Source organism: Cariama cristata, unplaced genomic scaffold, assembly GCF_000690535.1.
Source record: "Cariama cristata isolate BGI_N322 unplaced genomic scaffold, ASM69053v1 scaffold16147, whole genome shotgun sequence".
Lineage (NCBI taxonomy): Eukaryota > Metazoa > Chordata > Aves > Cariamiformes > Cariamidae > Cariama > Cariama cristata.
In genome coordinates, this window is record NW_009625060.1 from 6,594 (window position 1) to 19,478 (window position 12,885).

At 37.1% G+C, this 12,885-nt stretch overlaps 1 protein-coding gene across 1 annotated transcript in view; it reads left to right on the forward strand.

Moving 5' to 3' along the window:
- The window catches only part of BBS7 (Bardet-Biedl syndrome 7), a gene marked incomplete at its 5' end in the record, with an annotated part of 18,191 nt that extends 5,951 nt beyond the window's left edge, over positions 1 to 12,240 (forward strand). The window contains 11 exons of the mRNA XM_009703465.1: positions 55 to 139; positions 1,830 to 1,932; positions 2,482 to 2,674; positions 4,184 to 4,258; positions 5,164 to 5,229; positions 6,685 to 6,824; positions 7,836 to 8,000; positions 9,124 to 9,233; positions 9,354 to 9,457; positions 10,967 to 11,090; positions 12,104 to 12,240. Coding sequence (XP_009701767.1) covers positions 55 to 139; positions 1,830 to 1,932; positions 2,482 to 2,674; positions 4,184 to 4,258; positions 5,164 to 5,229; positions 6,685 to 6,824; positions 7,836 to 8,000; positions 9,124 to 9,233; positions 9,354 to 9,457; positions 10,967 to 11,090; positions 12,104 to 12,240 — 1,302 coding nt within the window. The remainder of the gene's footprint in view (positions 1 to 54; positions 140 to 1,829; positions 1,933 to 2,481; positions 2,675 to 4,183; positions 4,259 to 5,163; positions 5,230 to 6,684; positions 6,825 to 7,835; positions 8,001 to 9,123; positions 9,234 to 9,353; positions 9,458 to 10,966; positions 11,091 to 12,103) is intronic.
- Between the last annotated feature and the right edge of the window lie 645 nt (positions 12,241 to 12,885).

Genomic DNA, 12,885 nt, shown 5'->3' on the forward strand with positions numbered 1-12,885 from the left:
CTTCTAAAATGAGTGCAGTGATATATCTGTCTGCTTGAATGTATTTATTTGAAGGCTTTATCAGAGAGCATTGCATCGATCCAGGGTGGCTGTGTAGGAAAAGACGGGTATGATGAAATTTTAGCATCCACATATTCAGGTAAGCTTCATATCATTTACTCAATAAATGTCACATATGGTGATGTGATAAAAATGAAGCAGGCTATGTTATTAGCGCAGCTCACATCTCTTAAAATTTTTGTTCTGATTGCAACCAGGATAATGTTTTGTTGAAAAGATCTCTTCTAATTTAATATTTACACGTCAAAAATGTGTTCCTACAGTTAAACTCTGGTTTTATATTTTAAGGTATTTATAATGTGTTCCTCTGTGTAACACAGCGGCTGGTTATTCTCTGGTGTAGGCTGCTGCCTAACTGTGATGAAATAATGAATATCTTATGTCCGAAAGAATTATGATTTTTTTTGTATTAAAAATATTGATAGATATGCATATCTGTTTTTTTTTGTTTTCCTGTCTTTTACAGAATTTCCTTCCTTTTCAGCTTCATAGGGCTTTAAATGGGGTTGATTTTGCTTTTATTAGAAAATAAAGCTTTCCCCTGTGAGGTGTCTCAGCAGCCCCTCTGTAGGATTTGAGCTATTGACCTAACTGTCAGAGAGGCCATGATAAACATGCTGCATATGTTAACTGCTGGAATCTAAAATATTGCCAATTCTCTATCTTTGGATATCTTCAGTGCTAAAAAATTAGCCTACTGAAACATCTCCTATTCAAAATCATGTATTTTGGTAAGATACAATTCTCAGTCAGTTATTGAGAAGTAATGGTGTTCAAGTACCTCTTTTAAATAGTCTTTGGATGATTACAAGACTGTTTATACCTCGCCTCCTATGAATTGTTTTGGTATGACAGGCTGCAACAATACTGTGGCCAAAGTCCTTTGTGACTTCTTTTAGTGGGAATGTTATAAAGATCCGTGAATCATAGAAGAAAGGAAAAAGTGACAGCCCATCTTCACCTGTGGGCTTTAAAAGGTAAACTCTGGTAGGACGTGCAGTAGACTGCGAGTGGCAGATTTTGGCAGGTCAGGAAAAGCACTGCTTAGAGCAGTAAAAGTTACATTTGAAGCCTGGCAGCATAGGACTTCTGTGGGGTTTTTAAAGTTCATGCTCTGTAATTGGACTTTCTTGGTACTTGAAGTAGATAGCTACGGAATGTGAAAGATTGTGGACATGTCAGCTTTTATGGAGCATCTTATAGTAATGCGATCTTACTGTTTGCATACATTCGAGGGGGTAACTAGAGCTATCAACACCCATTCAAGTCTGCATATCATACCTGAGGTGTCAGGATATAATCAGTTAGTACCTGCTTTTATAAGTAAATGTAATTAAGTAAACAAAAAGATGATTTTTTTTCACTTCAACTGGCAGCATTCAGTCTCAAAGCACACTGTGCAACATACATGCTGTTTGCACAGCTTTTTTTTGTTTTGGTTTGAACTATAGTACTGCAAACTATTCAAGATTTTGTCAGGGAAACAGAGGTGGGAAAAAATTTAGGTACCTGGTTAAAAACCTGCAGAGGGATTAATTGCTTGAAGTACTTAATGAAAAAGAATAAGTAATGTTTTCCAATCTGTAAGTTAAGAATGAAACCCATAAAAAAATAATTCACATGTCTAGATTAATCCTCCAAAGAAAGGATTAAAGTCTGGATTCTCTCTACCCAGTGTCTGGAACAAACATCTCTCCACACATACAAAAGCTGAGTGTAGACTTTTCTTTATAGCTTATAAGGAATATAAACTTCATATATTGGTTTAGGCTGGCTGACAGGACTGACTACAGAACCTGTCCATAGAGAAGGTGGATCAGGTGAAGAACTAAAATTAAGTCAAGAAATGCAGAGCAAGATTTCATCCTTAAGGTAATTGCACTAGAAAGAAATTTAAATGAAAAAATTGAAATATTAAAAGCTGGGATGTCGTCTTTCCTTCCTATCTCACTGGGGTTTCTGTATCATTAATGTGTCTAGAAGTAGAATCAAGCTTTTCAAAGTAGAAATGAGTAGCAGCCTCTTTTCACAGTCTCTTTCTGTTTTGCCTTCACATGCTGATGTCTTAATGCCTTCTTCCTCAGTATCAGCAAGATAAGATTACATTCTTCCATGCTGCTTATAGCTTCTGCATGATGGGAGGAAAGTAGTTGCTAGTGTACTCTTAAAGGAAAAAAGTTGTCCTTTCCTGTGACTCATCGAAATCTCTTTGGGCAAAGTACCGTAGAATCGACACTTTCATGTAACATAGTTTATATTTTATCTTCGGTATGTATGTGGAAGGGGAGTCACCAGTCACTTCTGGTTGGAAAATTACAGACAGAAGATAAAACATGATTGCCTTGAAAGCTTCGTCTACTTAATTTCTGAGGTAGCTTTTATAGTTGTTTTTTTAAGATATCTGTGGTTTCCCTTTTCTAGGAATGAATTGGAACACTTACAGATGAAAGTACTTCAGGAACGTGAAAAATACCAGCAGTCTTCTCAGTCCAGTACTGCTGTTTCATCAGTACCTGCATTTAGTGTGAATGATAAGTTTACATTAAATAAGGATGATGCTAGCTACAGCCTCATCTTGGAGGTGCAGACAGCTATAGATAATGTCCTGGTACAGGTGAATGTGTTTTGTTCTTGTTGGCTTTCTTGGTATTTAAATAAAACATTCAGAGACTGGTTTAAAAAGCTGAGTTATAGTATCTTAAGTATATGGGGTTTTAAATGTCTGAATTGTTATAAGAGGGAATTGAAGTGTATAGCCTTGCAATGTTGAAGTGACTTGTAAATGCTTGTTAGGGAACAAATACAACTTAAACCTGTATTGAACAGAGCAACATTACACCACCAAAACAGACCAAAATGCCTGATGTACTAGCAGGTTTCTACATAGCTTTTGTGTTCGCTTTTGCCTGTCTCTCCTCATTTAAACAGCAATTAACTCAGTAAATCTTAAATGAGGTGCAGATTCTCACTCGCCAGTTAAGTATCCTCTGTAGTGGAAAATTAATTTTAGAATGGTATGGGCCACCTGTGCCCTTTCAGTGTGGAACAGCATCTGATTTGTGTGCAATTGGTGATAAATACTACTGCCAAGTAAGGCAACTTTAATTAGTTATTCCGCCTACTGTGTCAGCAGAAATTAATGTTATCTTTGGTAGTCAGTGATACTGAATTACTTTCTTTATGCATGGGAAGAAAAATTTGACAAGGAGGAATTTGTGAGGTGAATTTGCCATAACAAATGGAGGAGAACTACTGTACGATTTTATTTTTTATTTCTTAATAAAACTCTTATTTTTAAGGTTGTTATTAAAGCAATGCTAAAGCTACACCTAATTTGCAGTTCTACAGTATCTACTGTTTCCGTAGCTAAGTGAGGAATAACGAAATTGTTTAATCTAGCTCTGAACTTAATGTAGAGTTTAGAACTTAGGGCTTTTTCTTTAAAGAAATATAAAATGGTATCTGCTATTCCTCTGCTGTAAGAAGACAGTAAAACTATCTTAGAAATATCTTTTTGGGAAGCATGTTGCATATTTATCAACATTTCCTGACACTTCTGTGAAGTTATAAAGCAGTACCAAATCAAGTAATTAATCATTCTAATACTCTTTAATCTCCTTTTAAAAATAGTGTTAGATTTAATTTTAATCCAGTGAAAACACATCGAGATAAGTGGTCTGTCAGAAGTGTTGCTGTAAGTAAAAGGGTCATTCATAATTACATAATATGATCCTTGGTTTCTTGAATGAATATTGTAACCCCCCTATTAAAATAGGGAAATGCTTCAATCATGACTATACGTCTTGCATATGAATGAAGTGTACTTCCATGTCTGAAAGATGTGAATATACTTTTATGTGTGAAAAATAGTTAAGCATCTTGTACTGAAGTTGTTGTAAGCCAGCCACACAAGAGTTCAAGACTCCACAGGAGAAGAAGAGAAAGATCATCATGTTACCCTGGGATTAAGTAGTAAGCTCTGTGTCCGTTAGGCTTTTACCTGTTGGATGAAGCAATCATTGCTTTTCCTTTATTAAAATAATTGATGACAGTTAGAGGATAAATGCATTAGAAGCTACTCAGGAATTTAAGCTCTTTATTTTTCCTTCCTCATGTTCTGCAGAGTGATGTCCCAATAGACTTGCTGGATGTGGATAAAAATTCGGCTGTTGTTAGTTTTAGCAGCTGTGATTCTGAGGTAAGTGAAACAAAAGAGATAATAGTTATAGACATCACATGATGAAAGCTCTTAATATTGTATGTTAGAAATAGAATTTGGATTTATATATTTGTAATTTTAAATATACTGAGTTGAACTATTCATTTGGTAATTTTGGAGAGCTCGGCTTCATTAGAGATACTGCAGAATTAGGAGTTAGTGGCCGGTCCTGAAGTAAGGCAAAGCTAAATATGTGCAAAAGGATCCAGGAGCAACTGCTCTCATGCTTTTTTTCCTGCCTGATTGGGAATGTGAAAGACACGTTCGGTATTGCTCTATTCTCTGGATTTGCCAGTATCACATATCAATATCACAAGATATACACATATGTATCACAAGAACGTTGTATTTCTTACTTAGTTCATCTCTTAAAAATCACTTTAGAACGTGAAAATTCTGCTCTGTGGGGACTCATACATTTAAGTGCATTTTTTGTGTAATAATTATAAACTTGAATATGTACAGAATTATTAATGATGCTTAGGGACAGGGGAAAATCCAGAAACTACCTTAGCATTGTGAAAATCTTCTGTGAAGTCTTTTTCCTTATAACGGTCCTCTGAGTATTTTAGTTTTAAGAACTAAATTTGCACATCATTGGTCTACCCTGAAGCTTTCAGAAATCAATTTTTTATTTTAAGTTTCTTGTCATGTGTGATGATTAATTTAGGGTTTTTTTGTTTTCTTACTTGATCTGCCTTTAGTTTTTGGATGTTGGACTAATATTGCAGATGAATGGGGCAGGCTGACATGCGTTCTTCAATGAAAAGTAGATACCTATGTAATTTTTATTGTTGTATTAAAGACTGTAAGAGGCTTCAGTTGACTTTTGTGAATCCACAGGCCTGTTTGGTATAATTTTTCTGTTTTTTTGCGATTTACAGCCAAATAGCAACTTTCTTCTTGCGACTTACCGATGCCAAGCAAATACTACAAGACTTGAACTCAAGGTAAAATGCTCCAATGTGTTTTCCATAATAAATTAATGGTTATGTAGATGTCTGCTTAGGAGTGGAGAGATCTCTACCTGGACTGACTGCTTAGCCTGAACAAAGTATCAGTCCAGTTTCTGCTGCTGGTTGTTTCCTGAGAAACTTCTAATCTGGGGCTTGTATTCCTTTATATGTGTCTGTAGGGTTTCTAAAGGTTTCTAAAAATGTGTTATTTCAGAGGAGAGCCTGGGGTCCTTCTCGAGTGTCCCTAAGATGAAAGCAACACAAGAAAAATTAATCAAATGCATTCATGATACACAGAAAGTGGCTTGTTTTTTTTTTTTTTACTCTCCCACTAAAAACATTTATAAACTTGCTGTTGTGTGTCATCAAAACACTGCACTATTACTCTTGCATTTGGATCCTGATGTGATGGATTTGATATGCACAGGTTCTACTGCCACCTCGCTGCAATACGTTGAGGATCTCCAGTGATTGATGCCTGCCACGTGGAGTTCATTCTCTTCTTGTCTTTTGTCTATGCACATGCAGACAATACTGCTTTTAAGTCATGGTGATTTTATTTCCAAAGAGATCTCTTTACTAGTTTTTTTTATTAAAAACATTGAAGTGGATGTCTTTCTGCAAAACACTGCTTCTTGAGTTCTGAGACCCTATAGAATAGGGGACATAATCAAGGTTATAAAGCAAACCTGTACTTGAACTCCAGTCTGCTCGTTTGTTGGTATAAACTTGTTTCAGTACCTCTTCTGCCTACTTTTGCGGCTGTGTTGGTGCTGTAAGTGGGATGCTCCAGTTTCTTGTCAATTCTGTGTGGGTGGCAGAATTCTTAGTGCAGTTTGTGTAACTGGTCTCAGCAGAGAAGTGATTGATGCATTGCTGTGTCCTCAGAGGTGTGGAGAGTGCGTACCGCATCCTGAACGTGTTTGTACATTCTGCTTGTGGGATATTCTGAGACTTGAACTTAAATCTGGCCTCTTCCTTTTCCAAAAATAGCTCAGGAAGAACTTTGATTGTTATGAAGAGACGAACACATATTTTGAAATTGAGTTTACTCTTTTAAATTCTTTGGTCTAGTCTTCGCTGCCAGCTGCTACAGAATGTATTTTTTCCTTACTTTTTAAAAAAAAAAAAGTAATGGGGCCACTGAAAAATTAGAAGCTAGTTACAGACTTTTTATTTTAAGTGATCGTAAAGTAAATCAGTGACTTTTATTTTCTTAATATTTCATTCATCTAATATAGCAGCATTTCATTGGACACTACTTCATCTAGTTTTAAAACATTTTTGATCTGCTCTATTTATAGTGGCGCTTTCAAGTAAATACTCTAAATATTCTTGAAGTACTACAGGCTTTCTTTAACATTTTCTAAATACCCATCAATTTTCCAAATTGTGGTAAATTAATCTTTTCCCTTTTCTTCTTTGTGGGTTCTGTTTTTGTATCTGTAGGTTCGATCAATTGAAGGACAGTACGGGACACTTCAAGCATATGTAACTCCAAGAATTCAACCAAAAACCTGCCAAGTTCATCAATATCAAATTAAACCTCTTTCACTTCATCAGAGGACTCATTCTATTGACTATGACAGGTATTTGCAGTGAAAAATCAATGCCTTTTTCTCTTGAAAAACTGACACAATCCAGTTGAAACAATGTTTACTGTATAAACTTAAGTATTCATTTCTAACCCCTAACCTACGATTTTGAGCCTGTAGTTCCATTTTATGGGTTTTGTGACAGAAAATACAGATTTAATGGGTTCCTGCTTTCCTTTCCATTCTTTATCCTTGTTTTCAGGTTATTTTTCATTTTGCTGACCTGGGTTATAGTGCAGCCCCATGTGTTAGTAGAGCTCAGGGTGTGGTAGAAAGGAAACTCTCCTGTGTTAGTAACTGCAGTCTTTTCAGTTTCAGCCTTGTTCTCCCCTCCATCCTTTTAATGTGATTCTTTCCCATAGCTAATTTGGCTCCAAAACTGAGCCAAGACTTTTCTTCCCCTTTATCTCTCTGTTAGAAACCTAGTATTTTATGCAATTTCTACTTGATTTTTCCCCACCCTCAGTTAACATCTTGTATTGCCACCAAGGGGGATTGCTTGCTTCAAAACAAAACTGACAGGCTGAAGGAATGATACCAAATGCTTTTGTGTGCAAATGCTTCAGTGTGGAAATGAGCTCTGTTATGCCTTGTTCTTGATATAAATGCTATGTCTGTGGTTTGCAGCATGGGAGACTGTTGAGGCTTTTAGTCCTGTTTGCTGTGTTCTCAGTTATTTACCTTGGTCTTAAGTTTTGGGTTTAACAACTTGAAATGGGATATGTCAAAAACTTCTGACTAGTTTCTTGTCCAGTTCTGACATGCCTACTAGGAGATAAAACATGAATGTACGCATAACTTTTTTGTCCTGAAATACAGAAAAGTAGCTGTAATCTGCAATACATAACTATTTAGCAAGGTACGTGCCTTTTTATATGGTGTTGATTAAAAGGAAACCACCGTGTGGAACTAAACTTTTTTCGTATAGATAACCACTGCACTGACAGTGTCCCTCCTTCATAACTATTAACTTTTTTTTTTTTTTTTAATTTCATAATGTCATAGACCCATGAATACACTGATGCTCAAAGGCCAGTTCAGTTTTGCTGAAATTCACTCGTGGGTTGTGTTTTGCTTGCCTGAGGTGCCTGAAAAGACTCCCGCTGGAGAGAGCGTCACCTTTTATTTTCAGAACACCTTCCTGGGTACACAGCTTGAAAGTACTTACAGGTAAAATACAATTACTAAAGTGCAATGTGACTGCGCTGCTGCTTTTGTCTTTTTCATTCTTGACCAGTCTGCAAGTACCATTTCATGTAGATACTACTGTTTACCTCTCCACCCTCCGCCTCATCAAAACTCCCCTTAAAGAGAAGAGGAATCTTTCCTAAAAGGGATTGTCAAACAGTACCAGGGATGAGTGCTGTACAGTAATGATGCAATCTGTAACTTGAATAAGGTTTTTCAGGAAGTTGGTCCAAAAACCAAAATTGCCCAGGAGGAAAGGCTTGATATATTTTTAAGATAATGACTTGCTTTTAAAATTTAAAGAACATAGCTAACCAATATAGTGAAATTATTGTGTAATGGCTATTGTTTTCTAACTTCCCTTTTTTTTTTTGTATTGAGGAGCAGAATTACTTAAAAGGCATTTAATACTCACACAAACAAAAATGTGTTAAGCATTAAGCTGAAAACATCCTTTTTCTGCCACTTACATTAGGCAAATGTTATTTCTGTGTTTAAGATTAATACTCTATTCTCACATTAATTATTTATGTCTTCCTTCAGCAAATTATATGTCTACCTGAGAATGGATCTGTAAAGTGAGGAAAAATTCATTGTTGTGATTATACAGATTCCAGCCTGCTCCCAGCCTACCATACGTGTTGTCCCCTCCTAACATAGAAAGTTGTTGGGTGGTGGTTTTTTGAGGTGAAGGGGAGAGGGGTTTTTCTCCCATCTGGTATTGAAGCTTGCTGTTTGGCTTCAAGATATTGCAATGATAAAACTTGGGAGGAATGAATATAGCACAGAAATCTTACATGTATAACCTCAGTGCCGTACAATAAAGATAAAGATAAGTGCTTTGTGTATACCTGAGGCTTGTGTATGCTGCTTTGTCTTATTTACTGGAACAAACTGTTCTCTGTCGAGATTCCACTGGGAAGGAGGGAATAGCGTGGGAGTGTATACAGCCACCTGATACGTGGAGAGTTGTTGTGACCTTTATAGAGGTTGCTTTCTTTCATTTGGGCATTAATTTACAGGCCTTCCATTTTAACATAGGGACAAATCTAATGCATGCCTCTGTGTTTAAGTTTGTTCATTTAAAGTTTTTCTTCTTTTATAGAAAAGGTGAGGGATGTTTCAAGTCTGACAACATTTCTACAATATCCATCCTAAAAGATGTGCTTTCCAAAGAGGCTACTAAAAGGAAGATTAATCTCAACATATCATATGGTAAAACTTTCTTCTCTATTTTGTTGTCCTTGACTTCATTTTGTATTCTTATAAATGGAATATGTAGTATTCATTTGCTTGTTGGTTTTTGTTGGTTTTTTTTGTTTTACTCCCTACTAGATGTAAATGAAGAATCTGTGAGGCACACATTAAAGCTTATTCACCCTAAATTAGAGTATCAGCAGCTGTTGGCCAAGAAGGTTCACTTAATAGATGCTTTGAGAGTAAGTACCTGAACTCCTGTGGAAGGATTTTTATGGGGTATTATGTTGTCAGATACCAAGCTGTAGGGCTCAAGTCAGATGTGTGTCATACTGGGATCTGTTCTGTTTCTATTCCTAGGACATGTATTTTAATTATCTAGGAGACAAACATTTTCAAGGAAGACTCCCATTTGTACTATATAACCAGTGAATAACACGTGGGATTACTGACTGATCTTGGGGCTGCTTAAATCGGACAGCAGCAGGCAGCCAGCTTTATCATCTAACGGGCTCTTTTTGCTTGCTGTTACTTTCCACTTCCTCCTTTGTCTCTGTCCGCTAACCTTTAAAAGCTTTTGAAATCTGGGGATGATCTTCCAGGCCAGATGTGACTTCCTTGCTTTGGAGCTTCATCCCAGTGTGTTATAATTTCTGAATTACCTGCTTATTAATCTTTTGCTTAATACCCTCCTCAACGGTTAGTCTTTGGGAGGTACCAGTTAGGTGGCTTGTCTCAGTTCTTGGGCTTTTTCCAGCAACCAGGATTTTACCATCAAAAACTTGCCATCATCTCTTTTGTTATTTGTTTTGAGGGGAAGGGGAGGTGAAAATGGACAACAATTGTCTCTCGTCCTTTGGGGGGATCAAATACTAGTTGTCAGAACTCTGTAGTTAGTAGAAAAACTGACTGCTGATGAGCATAGTGTATATCTTCGTTATCACTAAAAGTATTTTACTTGGTTTGATTTGGCAAACTGGGGAGGTAAAGAATAACGGAGAATTTATTCTTAATCATGTTATATTTGTGCAATAATAATGATGTTTCACATCTTGCTTGTTTTAGACTTTTTTTTTAGGCAGCAAATCTTCTTTGATGAATATTTTTGTCACTTATTTTTTGGATAATAACTTATTCATAGGCATTAAAATAATCTGATGATTGATGAAAGCTGTGATCCCAGCAGACGGACGATGCATAACATAATTACCTTTCGTCCGGAAAAGAAGAGTCTTTCTGTGGGGGATAAGAAGTTCTATACTATCAGCTGTCTTACATTGGTCTGACGGTAGACTGGGGTGTTTTAGAAGAGGTTTTTAAAACTTTTTGCTGTCACGAATTGGGTGATACTTTCAGAGTTTACTTTTCACCTTCTGACTTTAGCATGTGCTGCACTTTCTAGGAATGTACTTACTCTAAAAATGAAGGCATGGTGAAGGCTTTGAGACTTGATTAGGCTTGATTCTGTAGGGGCTGTGCTGTGGTGTGGCCCTGTTGTGGCAGCGCTCAGAGCTGGAAGCTGTCATACACAGAGTTTTGAGAATCTAGTCTATGAGGTGACAAGTCACATCTGGCATTTCATTAGAAGACTAGAAAATGAGGCACTTCAAAAATAACTCTTGCTAGCTTTAGAAGGGGATTGTCTTGTCTCTGAAGTACTTCTTCCTGTCAGACCCAAGCTTAATTTCTTACTTCTATGCTCCTGTGATGCTTAACTGCTGTTAATTCTTATGGTTTAAAATGTCTTTGAGGAATTACAAGTTCATGAAGGAAATGTGGACTTCCTGCTACCAAAGTACCGCAGCATTTTGGAAGAGGCAGACCAGCTGCTTGAGGAATACAAGAGACAACCTGCACATCTTGAGAGACTTTATGGTCTGTCGATCAATTCAAGTTTTTATTTAAATGCAACTTAATGTCCAGAGAGCATACTGGACATGACTGAAATGGTTATGAAGTCAGTATTAGCAGAACTGAAATAATTTGGTAAGTGGGTACACTTGGGAAGCTTCAGGACAACAATAGGGATGTAAGTATATATATCTGTCTGGTCATACAGCCAGGGCTGTGTATTTACGTAACGTTTTTGATCATAAAAATCTGAAGTTACAGGTGAGGCAGTAAAACCCAGCACATACTGAAAATGGCTTATATGTTGCTACAAACTCTGAGTAACTCTCTAAAGGTTCTCAAGAATTGTTCACCCGAGAACTTCTAAAATTGATTTGGCATCACAAGCGTATCGCTGAGCATGAAAATGCCAGCAATATTTGTGAGTGATGTTCCTAGTTTTTGTTTAATACACAGTTTCTTCTGTTTGGATGATCCTTCTCTTTATGGACATGATTAAGGATTGTATTCAAAATCAGGATGGCATTTAAGAATGTATACAAGTTAAATGAGTGATTGAGTTCTGAGTGGTTAAGGTTTGCAAAAGGTCAGAAAAACGCACCTGGGGTGGGAAGGGAGACTCGTAGAAGATGATGTAATTTAGTGAAGGGAATTCTGTAACCTTGTCTGGTGTTCCCCATACAGCTTTCGGCTCAGGGAATCTCTGCTGCCACCAGCTTTAATAAGCCCATGTACATAGAGTGTAAGCAGAGTCCTCGTTAGCCATCCTGTGACAGTTCCTGTCTCTTTAGTGTTTCCAATGTGGGTAGTTCTAAGGCAGAAATACACCCTTGGGAATGGAGCTGGACTCTGGGCTGTTCTAACAGTGGGTTGGGTTTGTTTAAAACTAAATCATTGTTTAAAACATGAAGTTTAAGAGTCTTGTCTCTAAACCCAGAATCAACTCAATTAGTTGGTACATAGTAACGAGTTAAAAGTAGAGATACCTCGTAATGAGAACAAGGCAAATACTAAGTCCTGGGATTTTACCTTTGCAGGTATGATCACAGATCTCTTCATAGATAAATTTAAATTTAAAGGCACCAATGTGAAAACTAAAGTTCCTCTTCTTCTGGAAATTCTGGATGGCTGTGATCAAGATGGACTGATTGCTTTTTTTGAGGCTGCAGCCTGACAAGGAAAAAGCAGAGTGGTGGGGTTGTTTTTGTTTTTGTTTTTTTCCATCAAGACAGTTCAATATCTTTTTAAGAAAAACACTTTTACTCTTTTGTTGTACTGCAAGCTCTTAGGTTTTATTCATATGTACTGTCATATGGAATACAGCAGCCAACTTTAGTTCATATAAACTGTTAGCGTGTTTTAAACGCGTGCAGTGTTTCTATGTACACAATGTTCTTCGTCCCTAAAGAAAACTGAAAATCAGATGTAAATACCAAATACCCTTTTTGCAAAGATGTTTTCAGTGCTGTTGAAGACTACGTGCAGTACTCTCTTCACCAGTTGCAAGAATGGATGAAGAAACTGGTTGTCAGAGACTGGGCCAGATTTGGAAGAAACGTGTCTGTTAAGCTACGCAGGACTGTGGTACTGGCCGGCTGGGCTGGGAAAGGGGTGGGAGAGTGACCAGCCGTGAGGGAGCTGGTGGGGGCAGAGAACCGGGAGCGCTCTCTTGGGATTTTGGGCTAAGACCAGCTATTTTTGAAGCTACAGATGAACTCTGGGTTAGAGAGTGGATGGTATTAAAACTTCCTCCGTGCTTCTCCTGTGTCTCCGTTCTTCATTTCAAAGCTCCACCTCAATTCTCACGTATTTTTATTTA